Source organism: Carassius carassius, chromosome 45, assembly GCF_963082965.1.
Source record: "Carassius carassius chromosome 45, fCarCar2.1, whole genome shotgun sequence".
NCBI lineage: Eukaryota > Metazoa > Chordata > Actinopteri > Cypriniformes > Cyprinidae > Carassius > Carassius carassius.
Window position 1 is genome coordinate 19,313,556 of NC_081799.1, and position 23,611 is coordinate 19,337,166.

General features: G+C 41.8%; 1 protein-coding gene across 5 annotated transcripts in view; it reads right to left on the reverse strand.

Moving 5' to 3' along the window:
- The window catches only part of myo18aa (myosin XVIIIAa), a 40,323-nt gene that overhangs the window by 7,281 nt on the left and 9,431 nt on the right, over nucleotides 1-23,611 (reverse strand). For 2 of the 5 annotated variants that reach the window (XM_059539883.1, XM_059539882.1), the window contains exons 2-32: nucleotides 18,715-18,802; nucleotides 18,524-18,630; nucleotides 18,254-18,430; nucleotides 17,968-18,178; nucleotides 17,694-17,836; nucleotides 17,509-17,609; nucleotides 16,906-16,969; nucleotides 16,662-16,818; nucleotides 15,616-15,780; nucleotides 15,437-15,527; nucleotides 15,163-15,355; nucleotides 14,504-14,590; nucleotides 14,033-14,174; nucleotides 13,795-13,954; nucleotides 13,119-13,305; nucleotides 12,796-12,991; nucleotides 12,596-12,705; nucleotides 7,604-7,669; nucleotides 6,881-7,009; nucleotides 5,932-6,075; nucleotides 5,446-5,535; nucleotides 5,082-5,201; nucleotides 4,358-4,475; nucleotides 4,025-4,152; nucleotides 3,679-3,833; nucleotides 2,397-2,520; nucleotides 2,071-2,271; nucleotides 1,794-1,904; nucleotides 1,593-1,697; nucleotides 1,364-1,513; nucleotides 1,148-1,261 (exon numbers count right to left, since the gene is read on the reverse strand). In XM_059539883.1, the coding sequence (XP_059395866.1) occupies nucleotides 1,148-1,261; nucleotides 1,364-1,513; nucleotides 1,593-1,697; nucleotides 1,794-1,904; nucleotides 2,071-2,271; nucleotides 2,397-2,520; nucleotides 3,679-3,833; nucleotides 4,025-4,152; nucleotides 4,358-4,475; nucleotides 5,082-5,201; nucleotides 5,446-5,535; nucleotides 5,932-6,075; nucleotides 6,881-7,009; nucleotides 7,604-7,669; nucleotides 12,596-12,705; nucleotides 12,796-12,991; nucleotides 13,119-13,305; nucleotides 13,795-13,954; nucleotides 14,033-14,174; nucleotides 14,504-14,590; nucleotides 15,163-15,355; nucleotides 15,437-15,527; nucleotides 15,616-15,780; nucleotides 16,662-16,818; nucleotides 16,906-16,969; nucleotides 17,509-17,609; nucleotides 17,694-17,836; nucleotides 17,968-18,178; nucleotides 18,254-18,430; nucleotides 18,524-18,630; nucleotides 18,715-18,802 (4,134 nt within the window). Of the gene's footprint in view, nucleotides 1-1,147; nucleotides 1,262-1,363; nucleotides 1,514-1,592; nucleotides 1,698-1,793; nucleotides 1,905-2,070; nucleotides 2,272-2,396; nucleotides 2,521-3,678; nucleotides 3,834-4,024; nucleotides 4,153-4,357; nucleotides 4,476-5,081; nucleotides 5,202-5,445; nucleotides 5,536-5,931; nucleotides 6,076-6,880; nucleotides 7,010-7,603; nucleotides 7,670-12,595; nucleotides 12,706-12,795; nucleotides 12,992-13,118; nucleotides 13,306-13,794; nucleotides 13,955-14,032; nucleotides 14,175-14,503; nucleotides 14,591-15,162; nucleotides 15,356-15,436; nucleotides 15,528-15,615; nucleotides 15,781-16,661; nucleotides 16,819-16,905; nucleotides 16,970-17,508; nucleotides 17,610-17,693; nucleotides 17,837-17,967; nucleotides 18,179-18,253; nucleotides 18,431-18,523; nucleotides 18,631-18,714; nucleotides 18,803-19,229; nucleotides 19,296-19,476; nucleotides 19,510-19,814; nucleotides 19,887-20,364; nucleotides 21,154-22,454; nucleotides 22,494-22,968; nucleotides 23,149-23,611 lie in introns of all 5 variants that reach the window. The other 3 variants (XM_059539881.1, XM_059539879.1, XM_059539880.1) reach the window with 3 other exon arrangements.

Consider the following 23,611-nt stretch of genomic DNA (forward strand, 5'->3'; position numbering starts at 1 on the left):
ACCCCAAGTGAACCATTTCAATCTGAGTGCCATATTTTTGGAGTCCTGAAAGAGCCTGTAATGTGAATGGGGGAGGAATCAGAGAAGGGTAGCTGCACTGATGTTTTTATTTTATCTCCATCCTTTTTGTCGTCACCAAGGTAAATTGTGAAGCAACCAAATCAGAATAGATTTTTGGTATAAAATTCCATGTGAATAGGGATTCGTGTCAGATTTCACTGTGGGTGGAGCCAGACAGCATGACACTGCAGGAATAAAAACCAAGCAACTGTCAAAATGTCTTGTCGACTGTCACAGTCGGTTAGGACAAAAACTCAGATAAACATGGAAGAGACAGGATTTAACGCTTTATCAAGTCATGCTTGATTATGACACCATGATTCAGGGTTTTTATATCTGACTCGAGGTTTGAATTTTTTCCTCTGGAATATTTATTTTAAATGTTTTTTTTTCCATCAGCCTGAGCAATTGAACTGTAAGCACTTTATTTCTCTTTACCCAGCTGTTTGAATGAATTTACACATTTACTGCTCTATTCAACTCAAAAGATAAATTTTGCCTTAAAACGAAAATTTTTCCCCATAAAAGCTCTAACGACTCTGGTGAACAAGTAGTAAATCTCATGTTTAGAATGGCATATTCTGTCCTGTGTAAAGTTTTAAAAGAGATGTTGATGACTGGCATTCTGTTGTCTATAATAATTAACCAAACAATTTCTGCTTAGTAACTGGAGGAATTAAATTAAACTTGTCAAACATCTGAAAAATGTGGGTTAATTCCTCAATTTCATAAAGGTCATAAATGTTGTATGAGATCTTTTCTTGTTTTAAACAAATGAACTATTGAAACAAAATTAACAAAACGAATAAAACAATCAAACAGTAAACATTCACGCCAAACAATGAGAAAGTAAACAAACAGCTTAAACAAGTAATCGTCAAACAAAAGAGGGTAATCAGTAAACAAACATCTTAAACATCTAAAGGACAAACAATAAAGAAAATAAACACTTTAAAAACAAACACACAAAGAAAAAGCCCAAACAATCATATATAAATAAATGCTTGAACAAACATGTTAAAAACATTCAAACTTGTAATTTTTATGGCCACTGAACTGTTTTCAAATAAAATAGAATGTGACTCACAGCCATCTTTGCTTTGGTGATATCGTCCATCTGTATATGAAGATCTTCAATTTCCAGCTCCATAGACTTCCGTGCTTTAACTGCGGCTGCGCAGGCAAACTCTGACTCCTCCAACTACACCAGACACAACATATACTCACATGAACCAATAAGTCATATTCTATTCACAGTGAGGGACATTAATTGTAATTTCTACTGCTCTGATTGTGGTTCTACCTTATTTTTGAGTGCGATGATCTCTCTTTTGCTGGGCGTATTACTCTTTAGGTGGTCCAGCATCATCTGTGCATCAGCCAGAAGAACTTTTGTGCGCTTCAGATCCTTCCTGAGACGTTTCTCTGTCTCTACATCCCTTTGACCAACCTTCTATATAGTGTAATACTGTGTTATACTTTCTCAAGTATTGTATGCTGTCTGCAATATTTGTGTTCTGTTGTATTAGTACCTGTTCCTGTGCCATCATCAGTTTGGACTCCAGGTCTCTCTTTTCTCTCAGAACTCTCTGTTTATCTTCATATTCCTCTTCTAACTGCACTTCCATTTGCTTCAGCTACACACACATTTCGAAAGAGCCATTAGGAAACCTGGAGGTCTCAAATTGTGTGATTTGAACCCATGACAGGGTGTTTAGATCCTGTTTGTTCACCTTCTTACTGCAGGACAGTCTGATGTCCTCCACATCCTCATCTTTACTGTCCAGCTCTTTAGAGTGCGTTTGTTTCAATCGTTCCATCTCCATTTCCAAACGGAGTTTAGCCTGAATACACACAGATTTTACATTTATTTCAGTTTTACTTTTCAGTTTGAGCTTCTTTTTAGACTCGGTTATATTTAAGATTTCAGCTTCCATGTTTCCATGAATGAAAATAATTTTGAATAGTTTTAGATGACAATAACAGCATTTGCCATTTTTTAGCTTGTACCTGTTCCAGCATCTGAATGGTTCCAGCCTGTTCATCAAGCTCCTCCTCTTGATCTTTGACCTTTGCTTCCAGATCCCGCAGTTGCTTCTTAACCTTTGCGAGTGATGCCTCTTCTTTTGACTCCTGAGAAGAGAGATCCTGCAGCTCGGATTCCAGCTGCTCTACCTTCAGACTGACTGTACACAGCTCTGTGTCCTTCTCCTGTTTTTAAATTATGAATTTGTCATTAGTAACGTACCATAGACTTATTACAGAAACCTGAAGTTTAGCATCTTGCTTAAGGATGCGAGAGAGAGCAACACACACTGTTCTATCCTTAGTCTAACCTGTAGCTGTTGTCTAATTGTAAACAACTCGCCAGTTAGCATATCTCTCTCTCTGCCCAGTTTCTCCCGCTGGTTCCTCTCCTTCTGTAATTCCTCGTGAAACTGGTTCTTCTCCACATCAAACCTGCCAGAAAATTTGGAAGATAGATGGATTTTAAGACAGGTCATTTCAACCACAGTCTGACAAGAGCAACATGATAATGTGCTCATGGGCATAAACTACCAAACAGAACTTTTAGTCTGTAGGCACTCAAGCAAACATTTCCTCATCTGCTTGTGATTTTGTAGATTTTCAGATCACAAAATGTTAATCTGCGTTGTTAGTAGTTAGTTTTGAGTAAGACGCTTTTTCCTTTTTTTTATTCTCCAGATGTTGGAAATTCTGTGAGAAAAATGAAGCCTGTACACTGAGGATATTTATGAATTGTCATGTATGTTGAGATTTAGCTCCAGCTCTAAGTCTGATGTGCTAAGTTTTTAGTTATGAGCAACATCAGCCAAATACTAAACACACACACACACACACACACACACACACACACACACACACAAATAAAAACAGTCCAGCAATAAACAAATCCAACCCCAAGATCAAACAATCAGACAGTAAATAAATATCAAAACACTCAAATAAACAGCCCAAACAATCAGACGGTAAACAAACATCTTAAACAACAAGCAGCAAACAACCAAACAGTAAAGAAAGAGCTCAAATAGAGATGTAATCATACCATAAACAATCAATTTAAATGCCTAGAAATAAACAAGAAGTAAACAAACCCAAACTATAAATAAACAGACCAGCTAATCAGAAAGTAAACAAACTGACAAAACAACTAAACACTAAACAACAAACATAAGACAGTTAACAAACAGCCTGAACAAATGAACTAAACAACAAACAAAAGACAGTAATTAAGTAAACAAAATTAAACCTAAACAGCAAACAATCAAACATTAAAGAAAGAGTCCAAACAATCAGATAGTAATCAAATAACAAATTGTTTACTGTACTGTATTATTAAACGAATGTATGATTAAACAATGAGTAAAAGAACAACCCAAACAATAAAGTAAACAAACCACCAAAACAATCAAACAGTAAACAAACATGCCAAATTATAAACAAACAGCCCAAACAATCAAACAGTAAATATATGGCTCAAACAACCAGAGTAAACAATAATCAGAAATCTCTATAATCAGACCCAGCAGGTGACCAGCTAGGAGACTGAAGACACAGACTAAGATATGTGTGTGTGTGTGTATGATTGGCTCTTACTTCCTCTGCTTTCTCTCCAGCTCATGGTTGCGTCCCTCTTGATTTTCCAAGTGCAGTTTGGTGTCTTGGAGCTCAGCTGCCAGCCGCTGACATTTCTTCTTCAGCTGCTGGACTGATCGCTGGGACTCCTCGTGGTCAGCCTGCAAGTCCGTTAACTATACAGAGAGACAGGAAGGTGAAGTTTATAAAAGTCTAAAGATTCTAAAGTGTTGCTGGTCAACGTCAGAGTATAATTTATTGTAGCAGAGTTTGAATTTGGATACATTTCACACTGTGTGTAGTCTCTTAGCAGTCCTAGTGTGTGTGTGCACTCTGTGTATGTGTTTATTTATTGTGCTATACTAACTTTTCTCTCCAAGTGTCTCTTGTTCTGTTGTTCTGTCTCCACCTTGTCATCCATCTCCTGCTGAAGTTTTTTCTTTGTGAATTCTGTGTCTCTGATGGCGCGTTCATATTTCAGTCTCCATTCACCTCCTGACATGCACAAATATACAGAGACAGACAGATTATTTCTGAGTTGTTTTGTTGAGGTGTTTGTGTGTTTGTAGAGCAGTTGTTGACCAATCCGGTCCTCTTTCCATCTCAGAAGCCAAAAATGTCTATATTCCTATCAAAATAAAGCATTTTCATAATCAACTTCAAGTGCTGTCTGATTGTGGGTTTTTTGTTTTGTTTTTACCAGAATCATCGCCATCATTGTCCATCTCGCCATTGAATTCTGATGCTTGGAGGAGTCTGGCCTCCATGATCTCCATCTCCATGGACTCCATCTGTTTCTTCACATCATCAAACTTCACCTTCACCAGAAAAAAAAAGCACAGGTATGTTCTACAGCAGCCCACTGACAAATTCACTCTTACCACAACTTTCACCGACTTTAAAAGAAAGTTTATAAAAAGAATAAAAATCTCCCCAACACACTTTTACCATAATTTTTATTCAATCAATGACACAAGCTACTTAAAATTTAAAATATTTAAAATACAGTAAATATATATTCATGAAAAAGATACGCTACACTACAAGCTAATAAAATGAAGATGCCATACGATTTACCAAATTAAAAACATTTAACTAAATATTTGAACTGTTACTAAACAGAATTTATTTAATTGTTTTACTAAATCTTGTATAAAAACATGAAATATTATATGTTGTCCTGGTAAAGTGTAAATATTTACAATTTATATTATTTAAATCCAAATTAATACTGAATTAACCAATTTGCTAATATGTATCAGATATCCCAACTCTACATGTGTGTGTGCAGTGTTTTGTAATCTTAACCATATTATTTTACTGAATTATGCTACTTAAAAAGTTACCTAGCAGCTATCTTTTATTTAGTTACTCTTCATCACTGTTTAATAAAGACTGAAGCAGGACTGCTGGAGTTCATGTACCTGCATGTCCTTCATGTCCTTCTCCAAACGCAATCTCTCGCTTGTTTCTGTCTCCAGCAGCTGGGACGTCGACTCCGCAGTGTTTCTCTCATCTGAAAGCTCTGCCGTAAGCTCTGTGATCTACATTAACACACATATGCTCTTGTTTTTCTAATATGGTGGAGGCTTTCTGCATTTCTATATTTTCTTTTATTTATACATCACTTAATACATTTATTTATCAATACTTCTGGAGACACTCAGCCTATCTAACACAAAAATAACACCCTTTGCGTTCTCATTTTCTCTCTGGTTTTCTTGAATTAGTCAAGAAGGACAGCAAAAATTAAAATAAATAAATACATAAGATCCTTGGCTCTCTTACTCTGCTCTCCAGACGATCCGAGGTCAGCCGTAGCTCATTTCTTTCCTTCTCCACCTTCTCCAGCTTCAACTTCAGATGCATGATCTCCTCCTACAAGTCGAAACAAAATTTTTATCACCATCAAAAGACAATACTGAATATTAGATTAGAACAGGACAATCTTTGGCCTGAGGCTTGTTGAGCTAATATTATGTGATCTGATGTTCTTTTGATCAGGTGAGATCTTTCTGTCTTCAGGTGAGTTCAGGAAGGGGCCAGACGGCATTGTTGCATTTCTAAAGCTAATGCTTTGAGCTGGGATTGAGATGTGATGGCAGCAGGAATCAAAGAGAAGTCTCGGCTCTAACGCTGATGCAACAAAAGCCCTCAGATTGTGCCATCTTTAAGGCAAAGGCGTCCACACACAGAGAAACCTTCAAGTTCTACTGTAAACTGACAGAAGCTTTGCATAGCGAGCAAACCAGGGCATAAAATAAAGAGACTCACGTCTTTTCCACGAATCTGTTCTTCAGTGAGCTGAACCTCTACTAGAGGTCGTACTGTGGTGAAGAGCTTCCACCAGGGCCAGTCCTTCACACCCCGATTCTTCTTAATGTTCTTCTGGACACAACGGATGGCCAAATCCTGGATCTGAGAGACAGAGAGATTTGTTTTAGATTATTTAAAGTGAAAATGAAAACTTTTATGCAGTCCTAGTCTTCATTCATTTTCATTATATTAAATAGATTGGTCCATATATTCAGCAGTCTTTATGTTTTAGAGTAAAAAAAGAAGCCATGGAGGTTTTGAATGACATGAGGATGAGATAATGATGAAAGAATATTAATTTTGATTGAACTATTCCTTTAATCATCAAGCTGATGGTACAGATCTCCATCTGTGAATGACATGACAGTTGCATTAACAGCGAAGCATGAAATGATTAATGTTCCATAGCAAACACAAACATAAAAGCCACAGTATGACTTTGGTATGACATTTCTGAAAAAGAACAGAAAGACTTGCAAACCAAAACTGCAAATCCGACTGGAATTAATTAAATGCACATCATGAAGAATTGAGAGGCCTGACTGCATGCCGTGATCTGAAAGTGTTCAGAGGAGCTTTTATTAATTTGAGATCTTCTAATTCTAGGGAGATTAAATGGGAGAGGACTTAAAGCAGAAGTGTGTTTTTTTTCCAGTATTAAAAAAACTTATATTTGCTTTCAAAACATTTTCGGTATGTTTGAGCTGCATATCAACAGCAACAATGGCTCAACCAATGGAGCGAGTTTGGGGCAGATCTATTTGTTTGGCTGACCAATGGGAGACGGGGTCATATTTTGTCTGCAGTTCTGCTCGATAACACTAGTGTTGCAGAAATTACTAGCTTCAGCTTAAATAAAATCTCGTCACCAGCTCAAGACTGAAGCAAAATGGAAAACTGGCTTTACCTTTCTCTTTTTGAAGGCCTGTCGAGACAAAAAGCCCCTGCAGGCGGCCTGGAACAGCGTGATGTTCTGTCTGGTGTGTTCATCCCTCTGTCCCTCTAGTTTAGCCACCGTTCCAGCCCTGAAGAACACCTAACAGACACACACAAACATAGTTGTGACAGCAGCAATCGTAACAGCACAAGTTGAGCAGAACTGACAGGAAATCAGTGTTTTGTTCCTCGAATCTTTCATGATGGGCCCCTGGCATTGTAATCCATTTCTGGGCGCAGTTCAGCCTTCGCAAACCTTGACGCCAATTGCAGCTGCCACAAAATAATTACTAACTATTCCAACTTATAATACGGTCCAATAAATCTCCATTCTTCTGGGAATGCGCCAGGCGGGGCTTGTTTACACACTCCACCCTTTTTTTTTTTTTTTTTTGGCTCGCCCGTGGTTTTCCAGCTGATGGGATTAAACTGTTGAGCGCCAGCGTCTGTTCACACTGATTAGGATGGCATGAAGAACCAGGAAAGACACAAACAAACAAAGCAGCTCACGCCGAGATGAGAGTTTATTGCGTCCAGCCGACGGACCGCGAAGTAGTAGACAGAAAAACGATACAGATGACATATCATCTGCTGCATACAGTTCAAAGTTTGACTCACCTGCATCCTTTGACGTTTCCGAACTGATCAAATGAATAGTAACTTGTGTGTGTGTGTATGTGTGTGTGTTACTCACCCTGCTGAGGCCCATGTGATAGCTGCTCTTCTCCAGTTCCAAAGACTCCAAAAGCTCCTCTACTGCCTGCAATGACATGTCATGTTTAATTCACACAGTGAACATTACAAAAACACTGCTGACCCCTGTGTAGGCCTATTGGACACACAGGCACAACACTGGTTATTCTCTGCTGTACAGTCCCCAAACTGTCCAGACGACCATCAGCCCTCTGCCCACTGACAGTGTCTTTCTCATGCGGAAAAGTCTTGAAAACTCCATCTATCTGAAAGGGCCCATCTAGATAACAGCACTAAAGGGGGGCACTCGCCCCTGACAACCAAAGGGCCATTGTTCGAATCGCTTCACAAAAATCTTTCCTCAGAGACACGGTTCTACCTCCCTCCGACTTTTTCTTTCTCTCTGCGTCTCCCTAGATTTCCAATTTTGCATCATTTCAACTTCCTCTGGGACTTGAAACGCGACTGACCTTCTCTGCTGTCACAAAAAGCGGACGGTCATCTTTCTCTATTCTTTTTACTCTGAAAAGCGAATTGTCAGACTCCAAAATTGAAATTTTTACCACACCCGTTAATTCACCAGCTATTTCACACCAGTTAATTCACTGACTATCTCTCACAATTGCAACCCTTATTTATCATAACTGCAATTTTATCGTACAGTTTCTCAAAATATTATTTTTCACATCTCATAATTGTGATTTTTATCTTTCCATTGTGACTGCGTATCAGAATTTGACATATATATCTCAACTATATCTCATGTTCACAGTATGACTTTATATATCATAATATCCCTATTGTGGCTTCAATCATTTCTCATAATTTCAATTTATGCTATATATCTTCCATTATGTATTATGCTACATTTCCTACCTGAGCTTCCATTCAACTCATGAATAACGTCTCAGGTTACGAATGTAACCATGGTTCCCTGAGAGGGAACGAGACACTGCGTCCTCTAGGGGTCGCTTTGGGGAACACCTCGTCGTGATCCGTGTCTGAAGCATACTTTGAAAAACGGCAACGTGTTGGCCGGCGACAGCCTCTGACGTCACTACCGGCGTGACTATAAAAACACGCCCGTAGGACCCGTCACTTAACTTCTTTGTGAAACTTGCGTCCGAAGCATGGCAGGGAGCTAGAGGATGCAGTGTCTCGTTCCCTCTCAGGGAACCATGGTTATATTCGTAACCTGAGACGTTCCCTGTCAAGTGAACTTCGAACTGCATCCTCTAGGGGTTGCTTTGGGGAACAGTATACCCACACTGCCATGCTGAGGGGAGTGCAGGCCAGAATCATGGCAAACACTAAGTACCAACTCTACCATTTCACTGCGAGTCGCCCCTGGGACGGTTAGACGGCTGTCCATGACAGTATCCCTTATGGCCAAAGGCCTAAGCTACATACCCAACTTACCTGTAGGGCCTCGGCCCGGGGTAGAGCTGAAAGCTTGGAATCACGAAAGATTCCTTTAAAGGGATATGGCTAAGAATCTAGCATGTTCTTTACCAAGTCTTGCCTGTCACACAGGGGCTACCGCTAGCTTTCACAAAAACCTGCCGAAAGAGCTGTCTCAACAGTTCTCTAGTAACAACACCCTGTTCTAGATAGGTATCAGAGGATATCTGGGTGGAGTGGCGCCCAAGATGAACGGGGCTTTAACCGACTCAAGAAAGGGCATGAAGCAACCGCGCGAAGCCCTCACCATATAGGATTTTAGAAAGAACGCAGAGTACTAGCGTGCGAACTTACCACAGTGTGGATTTCAGAAAGTGTGCAAAGACTTCACGTGCACACTTACCATAGCATGGATTTACAAATACTGTTCTAAGGAGGGGCTCTCGTGGCACTCTGATAGCGCAGCTTATAGATGGAATGGCCCGGGAGCAGAGCAATTGGAGGGAGAAATGTACAGATGAAGCCTCGGCCACGCCTGTACCATGGCGTCCAGCCCCAGTGGAGCTGGATGAGTCAGAGGAAGCCAGAGGGGATAGTGTGATGCTCTCTCGAGTCGCAAACCGATTCACCCAAGTCTGGCCAACCTCTCCAAATCTGCTTCACCACCTTGGTGCGAAGGCGCCATTCCCAGAGCCTCAGCCCCTGCCTCAACAGGATGTCTGCTCTCACAGTGCATCTCAAAAACAGTATGTAGTACTGGAGCGCTCTGGTGAAAAAAACGAGAATTCAGTCTCATATGAGAGGAGGACTCCGAGCTCAGAGTAGCACGCTCATAAGTGACCCTTTTTCTTTTGGAAAAGGGGAGCGCTGCTAAACTACCACGAGAATTGCCCAAACAGCCCCTCATGTTGAGGGAAGCGATGCTTGAGGTGTATAACAAATACACACTGGCTGAATGAAGCCCAAGGAACCCAGGGCTAATCATCTTAAGAAAGGGAACGAACAGAGCGCGTAACCCCTACCGTACAGGATTTCAGAAAGTGCGCAGAGTCTTGCGTGCACACTTACCACTTACGTGGATTTCAGAAAGTGCGCAGAGTCTTGCGCGCACACTTACCACTTATGTGGATTTCAGACAGTGCGCAATGTGTTCACGTGCACACTGACCACCATGTGGTTTTGAGAAAGTACACAGATTTAGCGTGTGTACTGAAAGGTTCCTAAGCATCGCAGAGGCGCTGGATCGCACGGGAGAGGCCAGCTCCAATTTTCCAAACCTCAAGCGAGGGGAGCATCACCTGTAATCAGTAATCAGACCTGACAGACCTGTAATCAGTAATCAGACCTGACCATCAGTAAGGTGGTTACTATGAATATAGGACCAACCAAAAACATCATAGGTCCAGCATAGGAGACTGTTATGTGAGAAATTTTCCACCTAACCTCGATCAGGTGGAGAGCTGGTGGTTACAGGGGAATTAGGCAGGGGAGGATAAAAGCAGAAGTTAAAAACATCCAAAGGAAGTGAGTAACTACTTAGGTATCGCTCCGATCCGGACGAGAACGCTGCCTCGTCTGAATCACATCCCTCAGGTCCTGCTTACCTCTTCATGGCCCACGATTCCTCTTGCCCCTGCCCTTAGGCGGGGGAGGAGCGTGAGCCGCGACACTAGCCTTCTGTGCCCGTCTTTGATCCTCAGATCGAGATGGGCCAGGACCCCTTTGTTGTTCGGGCTCAGACCTGGACCTTCGTGGAATGAAGGATTTAAAGGCAGCTGAATGCGCCCTTGCCTCCCTGAACTTTTTGACCACCATCTCGATGGAGGTACCGAAAAGCTCAGAAGGCGAGACCGGAGCATCGAGAAGAAACCCCCTTTCTTCCCTCCCGATGTCTGCCAGGTTCACCCACAGATGTTACCGTTATCACCATGGCCGTCATAGACCTACCCATGGCGGAGGCGGCCTGCTTGGTAGCACGGAGAGAGAGGTCTGTGGAGCAGCGCAGCTCGGCTACCTGGTCAGCTGAAAGGCCCTCGCCTGTATCCAGGTCCTTCACCACAGCCTGACCTGCTGCTGCGTATGCTTTACCATTTAAGCGGGATGTATCCTGGAGGGGCTTAGTTTCCCCCACAGAGAGATAGCTAGCCAGCGTCTCTTCTACAGGGGCATCCTCTCATAGCCGTTTTCGTGCATGCCCTCGATATTAGCATAACTCGTATGCTGAAACCGATGGATGCGAGAGGAAAACGGCCTCTTCCATTCCTTTTCGACTTCTGCATGTAAGTCAGGCAAGAATGGAAGGCTCACCTGGGCTGGAGGGCTATGGTCAGACAAATAACGCTCATCGAGGCGACCTCGCGGCGTCACTTTTCTGGCACGCTTCCATGGCAAGTCTCATTTTGCCATGGCACGATCCACAACCTCTAACAGCTCCCCATACGCAGGGCAGGAGGATTGAGAAGGCTCAGCCTCAGCTTCTTCGCCACTCTCAGATATCTCCTGCTCTTTCTGGGTAGAACCCAGCAGAGCACTAACTTCAGTATCAGAATGGGTTAATGACAACACATCTTACTCCTGAAGTTCACTCTTGTTTTCCGCCGAAGAGTGTGAAAGGAAAAGTCCCCCTCTACACTCAGCGAGATCCACCTGTGATCCCCACGAGCTCATTCTCCTCCGTGCCTCGGCAACGGCGGGTCCTGAGCCGCGGGAACCAGATGGCTGTCCCTCTTTCCTCGAAAAGAGAGACAAACGAGAGTGGAGATTGCCCCCTCAAGGACATCGCGCGCCTGCTCTTCGCCCAAACAAGAGACGCAAAGACTGTGTGTGTCATCAGGTGTCAAATAACGCTGACATGGATGCACACACTGTTTAAACGCCTTGCTAGTGGATGCCATGATAACAATGATAGATCGCTCTTACCGTTTTGGTCGTTTCTCAGATGCACGCTTCAAACAAAACAGTCAATGAAGACGAAGAAGATAAGTGACGGGTCCTACGTGCGCGTATTTATAGTCGCGCCGGTAGTGACGTCAGAGGCTGTCGCCGGCCAACAAGTTGGCGTTTTTCAAAGTATGCTTCAGACACGGGTCACGACGAGGTGTTCCCCAAAGCGACCCCTAGAGGACGCAGTTTGAAGTTCCCTTGACAGGGAACTCAATTTTATTTACTTGGCAAAGCAAATTTTGATTTGCATTTGGCACTTGGCGAGTATTAAGTTTGGACCCTGTGCAAAGGTTTTGTTTATATCTCTCCTTTCCCCTTAGTTAATCACTGGGCCAAAACGAGATCAGGAGACCCCTGGACGGAGACATTTTTCTAGCTGATAATTACAGTACATTTGGGCATTTAGTAAGCACTAAAGCCCAGAGCAATTACTACATTTTTCCTGTCTGCTCTGCGTATTGATTCAAGTCTGAGACCCAGCTGGGGTTTCTTGATTAAGCCATCACAATAACCCTGATTATCCATAGTTCATTCTGTCTTGGAATCATGGCACACAAGAGCAAGAAGAGTTCAAAACTTCATTTCAGTCATTTCTAAAGCTTTTGTTCAATTATTTTCACGCTCATTGTTCTCTTAAATAGTTACTCACTCGTTTCTCATCCTTCACGATGTAGTTTCGGCCCAGTTTCTTGGTCAGATGAGGGGCCAAAACGTCAAAGCGTCTTCTGAACTCAGAGAAGACCATGTGATCAGGGTAACCTGCAAAAATCATGTGGATATTCAGCAGGAAATAACAAAGAGGACTTGATTTGATCTATTTGATTGGATTTGATCAGTCTCTCTACTCACCTTGTCTGTAAATCCTCAAGCTGTCCAGCAACTTGAAGCCACGGATCTGGGCCCTGAGCAAAGCCACATCTATCTGCATGAGTCCAGGGTCACAGCTCTCCTCTGGGGACCCTGTTGCCCTCATAACCTCAGCTCGGGGTAATAGACAATGGACAAAGTGAACCCTGGATCTGCGCACAGTGTCCAACAGTGCATCCTGATCAAAAGAGAAATACATCATGTGTATTTGTAGCCATTTCTTGGAACTAATAGGGAATTTGAACAATTCCATGAAAGAAAGATTTTCTACGAGTATTCGGTTTAGGACCCTCTTAAAAACCCACCACTTGTAGTTTAATCTGAAGACAGAGAGACTTCTTTTTGACGGCTGCCATGCCTGTGGTGAAGGTCTTCCTCATGCTGGTGGCCCGACGCATGGCGAGCTGAGAGACGCCCTCCAGTCCGGCGATGGAGCCGCTCAAAACCGCAACACTGCTGGAGCGGCCCACAAACATCCCGCTGATGCTCTTCCTGTTAGGATCATCCAGTGAAAACCTGAGTCTGATGTAAAGGTGTGTAATATGTATATTCTACGATAACATGTACAAGCTTGTGTATGTTCCTCGCAACAAAAACACTGCTGTTTTCATGAATATTAGCACAATTACAGAATGTTACATCAATAAAAAAATGAGTTAACATTATAAATTAGATTTTACACAATATTCTTGCTTTATTTAGTCAAGAAAATGTTTTACGTGTATCTGAGCAACACATGGTGTTGCTTTATTACAGAATAAATCTGCATTTGCATAACTCAGCCACTCAGCTCATTAAAGAAGGAAATTCCAGCCGCCCACTGGCAGTTTTCATTTCAGATGTAAAATCTTTTTTAGGGATGTGGGACATCTCTATTTTGGGAGTTTATTTTGTCATTCTTCTTGAATTAAAAAAAAAAAACTATGTTTTTTGACTGATTTATTGATGTGACAAGTACAAATGGTTGTGGGTAGTTCTTACTTCTGGGAGTTCTGCAGAAGATTGGCTGCGTTCTGGGGGGTGGGATTTAGCCTGGCTAGGTTCAGCCATCCAAGTGTGTCATATTCCACCCAATCTGTCCCGTGACTGTGGCCCAGCAGGAAGTGATGTGTGTTTTCACTTTTTAGCACCACTGTGTGACCTGCATAAAAAAACAATGCATAAATCTGTCTATGGCAGAATGTAAGTGTGTGAGTTTGTACACGTATATGTGTGTGACCTGTGCTCTCTCCCTCTGCAGGGCCATAGTAACTGAAGAGTCGCTGCAGGAGTGTTTCCTCGGACCCTCCCGGCTGCACAACCTCTTCCTCCATCAGCCAGAACAGACCTCTGGCCTCATCTGTCCGGGACAGAGTACGTACCTGAAACACAGACAAGAATATCCACTGTCAAATAGTCATAGAAGTTTCTTTTCTACACACACCAATCTCTCTCTTTCATTCTGATACTTATAAACACGTTTTAAAATGACTGCAGCTTATATAACTATGACCGGCCAACTAATTACTATTAATTTAGGATTAAATGTGCCCTACATTGGCATTCTTTAAAAGTGAAATCTTTTCTAATAAACACAAATGCTTAGATGGAAATAAAATCAAGTAATTATCCACAGAGCTCTTATTAAGATAAATACACAGACACACAACTTTAAACATCAGCAGTTTTGACTGAAGGAAGTGCGTCTCACCAGGGTCTGACTGGAGGACTGATCAACCACAGCTACTGAGCGAGAAGGGCTCGGCTCCAAATCATCCAATGTGATCTCAATGTTCTCCTATGGAAAGATAGATACAGTTATTAAAATGAATAAATAATTAATAATTTGCAAAGACACTAACTGTGATTACATTTTTATTCATCAAAAATCCTAAAAAGGATTCTAAAAAAATATTAAGCAGCACAACTGTTGATTGATAATTATAATAAAAAAGTTTACATTTAACATTCATAATATAATTATTGATTAACACATTAACTTTCTGTCTGAGTATGGTGTCACAGAGGTCCTTGGACATTTTTAGCACCATCTTGTGCCATGAACCTTGTTTTTCAAGATTCTATGTGAAAAGTAGTTCAAGTTTTGAAAGAGCCATTCACAACCCCTGCAATACATTTCATTGCATTTTTTTTACAATTAGTAGTAGTAAAATTTCAGAGGAGAAGTGCACTAATCGACTGTCCCATCCAGTAATGGCAAATTGCTAATAAATACAATAAATTAAAAAGTAAAAATGAAATTAAGTAGTTTGGGAATAATCTTATACAGCTATATATTTTAGTGTTTTAATAAGAATTGTGAGAAAAAGCAGTAGATGTTTGGATGCTGGTTATGGGTGTTTGGTGCACCTCTTTATAACGCTCCAGTTCCTGTACGAATGTTCGCTCCTGGAACAGGGTCTGCAGACGTTCCTGAGCGTAATTATGGCAGAGCTCCTCAAACGTGGCCCCGCGCTGGTTCTTCACCTGCCGAGGGTTCTGGAACCCTGGTGTGTCCACAATCAGCAGAGAACAGAGAGAATGCTGACTGGACTTCAGCGCTCTGAAAGTAGAAGAAGATATCAGAATGCATCTCTTGTTCATTAAATCCTGTTGCTCTAGGTAATCACCGGTTACCGATTACCTGTTAATGAGAGAGATAATGAGTGTGAAAAGCTCAGAGTATAAACCAGACGCCATGAACTCCAAACACTCAGCTGCTGTTGCTTTAGACACTGAAACACACACAAAAAAACACTTTTTAAGACATAAAATAGAGAAGCATTTATCGCATATTTAAGAATGTTATGAAACAAACATTACCTGAGCTATCCGTATCATCCGTACTCTGCCGGACACTTGAGGAGCGTGGAAGTGTGCTCTTGCCTTGCGTTTTAAAGATGCCAGATGACAGCTCTTCTAGTGTGCAGCCCAGGAGATACGCTGCTTTTTGTGCCCACTCGTGCCTGGCAAACTGCTTTCGGCCCGCTGAGGGGTCAGAATGCCACATTCACAAAAGTAAAGCAGTGTTACCACAAAACGTGTCACATTAAGGGGAACTACAATAGGTAGTCAAGAGTCCAGAGAACAAGCAGAAACTTTCATCTACTGGATTGATGATCAAAGAGAACAAACATTTTCATTCTGGCATTCGACATCAGAGTGGAAACAAGCACAAAGGGAGATGAAAGATGAACACAGTTCTGTTTAGATGCTAAATAAAATAAAAATAATAAAACCACCTGCCTTCAGTCTAAAACAGAAAGATAGAGACCTGCATTTACCTGCTTCGGTTTCTGTATTATGATGGGGGCAGCATGCAACATCAATATGCAATAAAAAGACATGATTACAATGGTTAAACCACAAACAACAACTGTTCAAGACAAAGAAACATGATTAGAGGGATAGTCCACCGCAAAAATTCTAATTCTTTCATCATTTACTTCCACTCATGTTGTTCTGAACCTGTGAATGACTTTTTTTCCTTAGTGGAAATTGAAAGAAGGTATTTTGAAGAATGTTTGTAATGAAATAGATTTGGATTTCCATTGACTTCAATTGTATGGACAAAAACAATATAGAGGGATCAATGGGAACTGGAATTGTTGTTTTTTGCTGAAAAAAGAAATGCATACAGGTCAATGATGTCTGAATATTTGGATGGACAATCCCTTTCAATACTGAAGATAAGTGACAAATGTTTTTAGACACCAAACACACACACTAAAGTCTAAACATTTTCTCAGCTACATGACAGGAAAGACTCTAGTGACTCTTAGTGGACAGATTTTAAAATACACTCTATGCAGTCAGATATGCTGTATATTACTGTCACACATTTAGTGTTGGTTTAGACACTTGAGGACCCGTAGCTTTACCTTTGGTGGCCCCAGCAGCACCGAGGTGGTATATGGCCCCTAAGATCAGCCATACGGTTTTCTGTTCTTCAGCAGAGATGCCCAGGACCTTCATGGCAGCCTGTAGCTTAGTGAACTGCTGAGCGGCTCTCTGCTTGTCCTCGGACTATAGAGCATTTGACATATGATACACTGTTTTCAGATCAAATAGATAAAATGTGTGTCTGATGATGGTACATGTGGCTTTTCTTACCTTCGAGTGAGGGAGGAGCCCGAATGCACTGTTCCCAGCAAAGTGATTAAAATGAAGTTCAGTCCTGAAAGGCATAATATTCTATTACTTGTTCAACTTTAATCTGTACATGTTTCCTGTTTTGACCTAAATCTGCACGCTATATTTGCTATTTAAGCATATATACAGTAGTCAACATTTGAAGTGGATCAAAGTTGTCCTAAAACCTAAAACCAAAATGCATTCTTGTCTAAGGACAACTTTGATTAACTTCTTTGATCCACTTCAAACATTGACTACTGTACACACACACACACGCACACACACACACACACACACACACACACACACACACACACACACACACACACACATATATATATATATATATATATATATATATATATATATATATATATATATATCATATTTGCCAGAATATCACAAGATGGCATGTCAAAGGTGGCTGGATAGATTTATGCAAGACAAATGCATTTAGTTTTCATGCTTTTTAGGTTAATACACTGTAAATGTCTATGACCAGTAAGTCAGGTCAACAATGATACAAGATGATGGGGTAGATATCGATTTTTTTTTTTTACAGTGTTATAGTCTCTCATTTACTTTAGAGCTGCATCTGCTCCAGCCATCAGATAGTAAAACACATTGAAGCTTGTTTCTGCTTCTGGTCGTCTGGTCACTCTGAACTTCTCCAACAACATGGTCTGCATGCAAGACATAAAGCAAATCAGAGATAAATCCCCCAATGTCTTTAGAAATTCTAAGTACCTGCCCTCGCTGTATCCTACCTGAACAGAGGCAGAGGCCACCTGTCCTGCCTGGTCGAAGTCAAGAGAGACTATGTGTGAGAAGCGACTGGCGTTCACATTCATAGCTGTGGTGCAATTCCCGAACGCCTCCAGAACCGTGTAGACCGCCTGCCATTTCTCAGCTGTGGGAAGAAGACAGCAATAACATATCTAAAAAAAAAAAAAAACTTAAATAAAAAATAAAGTGAAAATGAACTCTAGGAAAACTGAAAAGGAGAGTGGGTTTATATTGGGTCCTCCTCGTCTTCCTCACCTGAGTACACCTTGCCACTGCCGGCTGCGATGGTGACCAGGTACTGTAGCAGGTGCTGGCAGTTAGTGGTCTTTCCGCTGCCACTCTTGCCCAGAAGCACGATGGTCTGATCCTGACGTGTGGTCAGCAGCTGATGATATGCCGACTGAGCAATAGCGAAAATGTGAGGAGCTGTTTCCTCCCTCCGGCAGCCTTTAAACATCTGCATCACCTGATATAAACAGACCATGTCACTCCATCTCTCTCTGCCAGAGGTTTAAGGTAAGACTTTGTGTGAAGTTCGTACCTTCTCTGAGTACAAGGCAGGGGTGTTGAGAGGATTGATCACCAGAAGATTTGCCCCAGCATAGGTGTGAATGAGGTTTCCACCATAGCGCTGACGAAGGCTGTGAAGGATGCTGGACTCGTTGAGGTACAGAAGAGAGGAGAGATCCTCCACCCGATCATATGATAGAGGATTTGCCTGACAGACAGACAGACAGATGATATTAATTAAACAGGTTTCTTGGCTTTTGCATGAGTAATGTCACATGTTTGTGACAATGACTCCACCCACCTTCTCCACATCATCCTCGTCCACTTCCAGTACTGTCCCATCATGCTCCAATCTGATCTTCACTTTCCCCTCTGGGAGAGAACCCATCTCTGTCCTGAGCTGTGTAGCTATACAAACAAAATGAATATTTATTTGACTTAAACTGGACATGAGTATTCGGATCAGGAGTAATAAACTATGACTTCACTTACCCAAAGAGAAGCCATCTTTATGGACAAGCCAGACTTTCTCAGTGTTATACCAGGCCTTCTCTGCAGCAAGCTGCTCCTCCGTCTTCACCTGCAGCAGGAAGTGAGAGAGATTGTCATCACAGAACATGAAACGCTACAGGTTTCCAGTCCACGGACTGATGTGATTCAGTTTAGATTTTCATTCTGTTTAAGGTTAATTGTGACAGAGACTTTAGAAATGGGTGCTTCAAAGACAGCAGAGCAATCCATATCAGGTTAAAGCCTATACATGCTAACTATGGAAAATTAATTCATATTCTCTTCAGAGACAACACAAAGAATACTTTAACACACAGAAAACTGCAAATAAACTGAACTGTAAAGCATGCACATATATGTGTAGAATTTGAATGGGAAATGTGCTTTGGTTCAAACAGGAGCTCTGAGGTGATAAGATTCCCTTCAACGGCACAACGAGACTCTTACTAAGCTTTACCCATAAGCAGAATTACACACAGGCAATGCAGTAGCCAGACCTTAGTCAGACTGGCAGCTTCATGTGCAGCCTGCAGGATAGCCACAGGATCTTCAGCTGCTTTGGCCTGCAAAGGGCCGGGAAAAGCAAGAGAGCAGAAGTCAAAAAGTCATAAATACACAAATCCTCACAGGACTTAAAAGAAATTAACAGGAGAATAAAACACTTCATATGAGAACTGTGAAAGAAAGAAAGAAAGAAAGAAAGAAAGAAAGAAATGGGAGAGGTTAAGGGAGGTGTTTCTGCACCTGATTCCCTTGGGTGGGCATCACTGGAGATCCCTATAGATGGAATCATAAAGGATCAGTGAAGAGCCTAAGTGGTTCTGACCGCAGGATCAGCAGTGTGATTATCAAACCACCTGATGCTAACACTGAAACCAATGCAAGACCAAGCCTGACAGATAGAATAGTATAACTGCTAACAATTGTTAACCACGATCAAATCTGGAAATAAGCAGTGAGACATAAACACCAATGATGTAGAATATATTTAACTAACCACATATCTACTTTCAGGCAACACACAACTCTCACAACTGAACACCATTGTCTTACACAAACATCTTGGCAGTGGTGGGACACACCTGTTGGTTGGCGATAGTGGAAACCTGGGATGGAAGTTTTCCAGCAGGAGAAGGTTTTGAAACCTCCTTCACCTTCACAGACACAGCACTTGTCAATATGATGCAAACATATGGTCTATAATCATGCCCAAAACTAGCAACATAGAAGCCACCACATTACAAGTCTACAAGAAGTCTGCAACTGATATGGTCAGCACTAATGCAATAATAGTCTGATATGCGGTCACGACTGCAGCCATCAATACTATTTACCTCAACTTAAAGCCATTTAAAGGGTCGACATACATGGTGTGCTTTAGTTTTAAAATTAAAAAAGTCACTTCTAGCATGCTGAACTCTTGCAGGCATCTTGCAGGCATCAGTTATTTGAATCCACATCAGAGGGTTAAAATGAGACAGCAGTCAAAGTCATAATGCAAAGTTGAGAAAAAGAATTTGACAAGAGTTATGGCAAGATTAGTTCTGCGCTGAACTTTGCAGAGTTTCACGGCATTGGCCTGCTGCGCAAACATGCATTACTAAAGCATTCAGAAACACATGTAGTATGTACCTCAGGCTTTCGTACAGCAATGGACCGTGGTACAGGAATAAAGCCTGCAGGGGGTGCTAATGGATCAACTTTAGGCTTGGGGATAAATCCTGCCACCGGAGCAAAAGGGTCTCGCTTTGGGGTGGGAACGAATCCCACCGGCGGTACCAGAGGATCAGGTTTGGGTGTAAGTTGAGCAGAAGGATTTGGTTTAGGAGCTGGAATGAAACCAGCAGGTGGAGCAAATGGATCAGGCTTGGTGACTGGAAGGAATCCAGCAGCAGGGGTAAGAGGATTTGGCTTAGAAGGTAAAAAGCCAACCGGAGGGGCAAGAGGGTCAAGTCTAGGAGGTGGACTGATTGCAGGGGTGGATGGTTGGGGTTCTTCTGAGGGGGTCTCGCTTTCACCAGTCCTTTCTTTGCTTTCCTCTTGAGTTTCTTTGTGTTCGGCAGCTCTCAAGCGAGAGCGATGCTCTTTAGTCCTTGCACGGCCCATTAGGCTGGTCAACCCAACAGAGAGGGCATCTCCATCCACAGAGCTGCCAGCTTGCAGTGGACGGCTTGTTTTGGGGACTGAAGTGGCTGTCGAAGGCTTTTCCTCTGACCCTGCTTTGTGAGCCAGGTTCAGTCCTCTCCTCGTCAATGTGTCAGGCTCAACGCTGCCATGTCGTCCGTTCATGGAGTCGCTGCTTCTCTGGTCTAGAGTCAGTGGCCGCTCTGGATTCAACGCTGTTGATGGTTCACCCCGGTATCGTTCGGTTGAGCCACTTACTGCTGTCTGAGACTGACTCATACTGTTCTCACCATCCGACTGTTCACACAACCCAGAACGCACATGTACAGGTCACCACAAAAGAAAAAAACCTATGAAATTACACACTAGTAGCAAGAACTAAAGGTAACAGTTCACATCCCTTGTAACCTATAATAGCTCTATTTTGAGGTTCACAATAGCTTCAATATAATTCCACAAGCAACGACCTTCCAGAATTTACCAAATGATGACAGATGGGTGTCCGTTCTGAATATCAGAGGGTCTACACACTCTCCAGCCCAGCTGCAAGTACTGAAAGTTCATCTGAAAAAGACTCATGCTTCCAGATGGCCAGGCACTTTGCAGTTTTATTCTGTCAGGCAGGTTAACAGACAAACCCAGTAATTAAGGTCACTGCAGTGCAACACTGGCTCACAGCCCTGAAACACAACTCTACAGGACCAACCGCAAAGGCTTTGGTAGTCTCTCTCTCTCACACTACACAATTCAGAACCTGGAGTATTGTAAAGACCTCACAAATCACTTCACACTATAAAAAAACACAAATTAAAGTGCATATTTAGTGATAAGATACAAGGAATGAGCTCTTATGTGGAGACAGACCTTCATGTCTATCCTGAAGGTGATGATACTGGTGCTCTTCCAGCTGTGCACGGCATTCTGTGGGACACTGAAATTAACAGCAGCACTTTGAGAGCGCTGGACAGGCCTCCAGCCCTGTGCCTCCATGATGACTTGCAAACGTCTCACACATTTGCTTCAGACACACACAATCTTAGCTCAGCATCCCTCTCATGCTACTTCCCTCTCTTTCTTCCTCCAGCTGCCCCTCCCACTACAGCAGTGATTGGAGGACAAAAATGGCAGGGCCTGATGTCAACAAGCCCCACCCACTAGAGTACAGCAGCAGTACAGTTCTAAACAAACATCCACATACAGTCACTCTCACCTGCTAATATTCACATTTGAGCATTTAGGACTCTGTAGTTTAGAAAGTTACTTTTACTCACCCTGTTTCCATTAAATTGCATCTACTAAATCTGGATGAAGTGAAGAAACAGATGAACTGCTTTCTTATGGTAATTACAAAGTAAGAGGTTGGAAGCAAACAACTGTCCTAAAAGAAAAAGGACCACCATTTTCTAAACAAACCCTATCTTTAGCACCTCCTGATGATATACGTGAAGTAAACACAGAGGATGTGCTTTAGAGTGAACCACAGCCACAATAACAAAGGAAGAGTTCTGGGAGATGTAATCTCTACTGATCTCAGAACAGACACCCATCTGAAATCCGAGTCATGCGGTAATGCTGCTCAATGCTGCTCAAACACTTACATTCGAACTTTTTGCACCTGGGACATTTTCATCTTTCACCTGAAGGGAGGCAGATAGAGACAGGAAAGTTAAATCAGTGATCATGCTCTAACCTGAGACATTGTTCTTGATGTTCTTCTCTCTCTGTTCTCTCAATATACAGTTTATCCCTCTGTCTTTCTCGGTTACTAAAAACCAGTCCTGCTAAACTCTCAGATACATGCACTAACACTAATTAGAATGTGAGCAAGGGAGGTTCTTCCGGTGAAAACTATTACTAAGAGAATGCAAAAGATTTGCAGGCGAATGCAAAGCTACTTGGTGGAATCCAATACTTTTGAGGGAGAACGCTAACGCTTGGCAAGCAAATGCAAAAGCAATGAAATATATTTTTTCCATCACAATCTCTTCTTAAGGGCTCTGTAAGATATTGTCCAAACAATAATTTATGTTCATTTGGAGAAACATCTGGTTTTATGTGACCTGTACTGAACAGACAATAAATTAATAAACAAACAGCAAAAAGTGGTACTTTCCTTTTTTTCCCAAAATGAGAAACGAGATGAGAAGGCCATGATGAAACGGACAGTTCAAGAGAAGAGAGGAAAGGAAAGGAAAGGGGAGAAGAAGGAAGGCTGGTTTGTAGAGAGACAGAATACAGGATCGGCTAAATGCAGGCAGTCTTTCCGATTGAAGTTTTGGGGGTACTAGGACCCTGCGGTGAATGGGTAGAAAAGAAATAAGGATTAACATCTAATCTGTTAAATGGAGTAAACGTAAAGCAGGGAGCTTTATTTAGCTTTCAACAACACAGTCAAAACACATTCTCATGATGGTCAAAACATTCAACTTTCAATGTGTACGTTTTTGAAAATTATATTGGTCCATTCTGAAAGAGTTTGAATGACATGCGGGGCTGTCGATTTCCAAAACGACAATGGATAGTGGTTTATATGACTTGTGTTATATTCCAAGTCTTGTGAAGACTGAAAATAAAGTTGTTATTTGGAATGATGAGAGAGCTGGAACTCAAACTTTACTGTAGTATACATTTAGAATAATGTGAATCAAGCTTCACATGGACTAAAAAAACAATGCTGAAAGATCAGATTTGTAATGCAAAAACATGTCTGAAAGTGAAAGTGCAATTTAAGGCAACAGGACTGTGCTTTCATGAC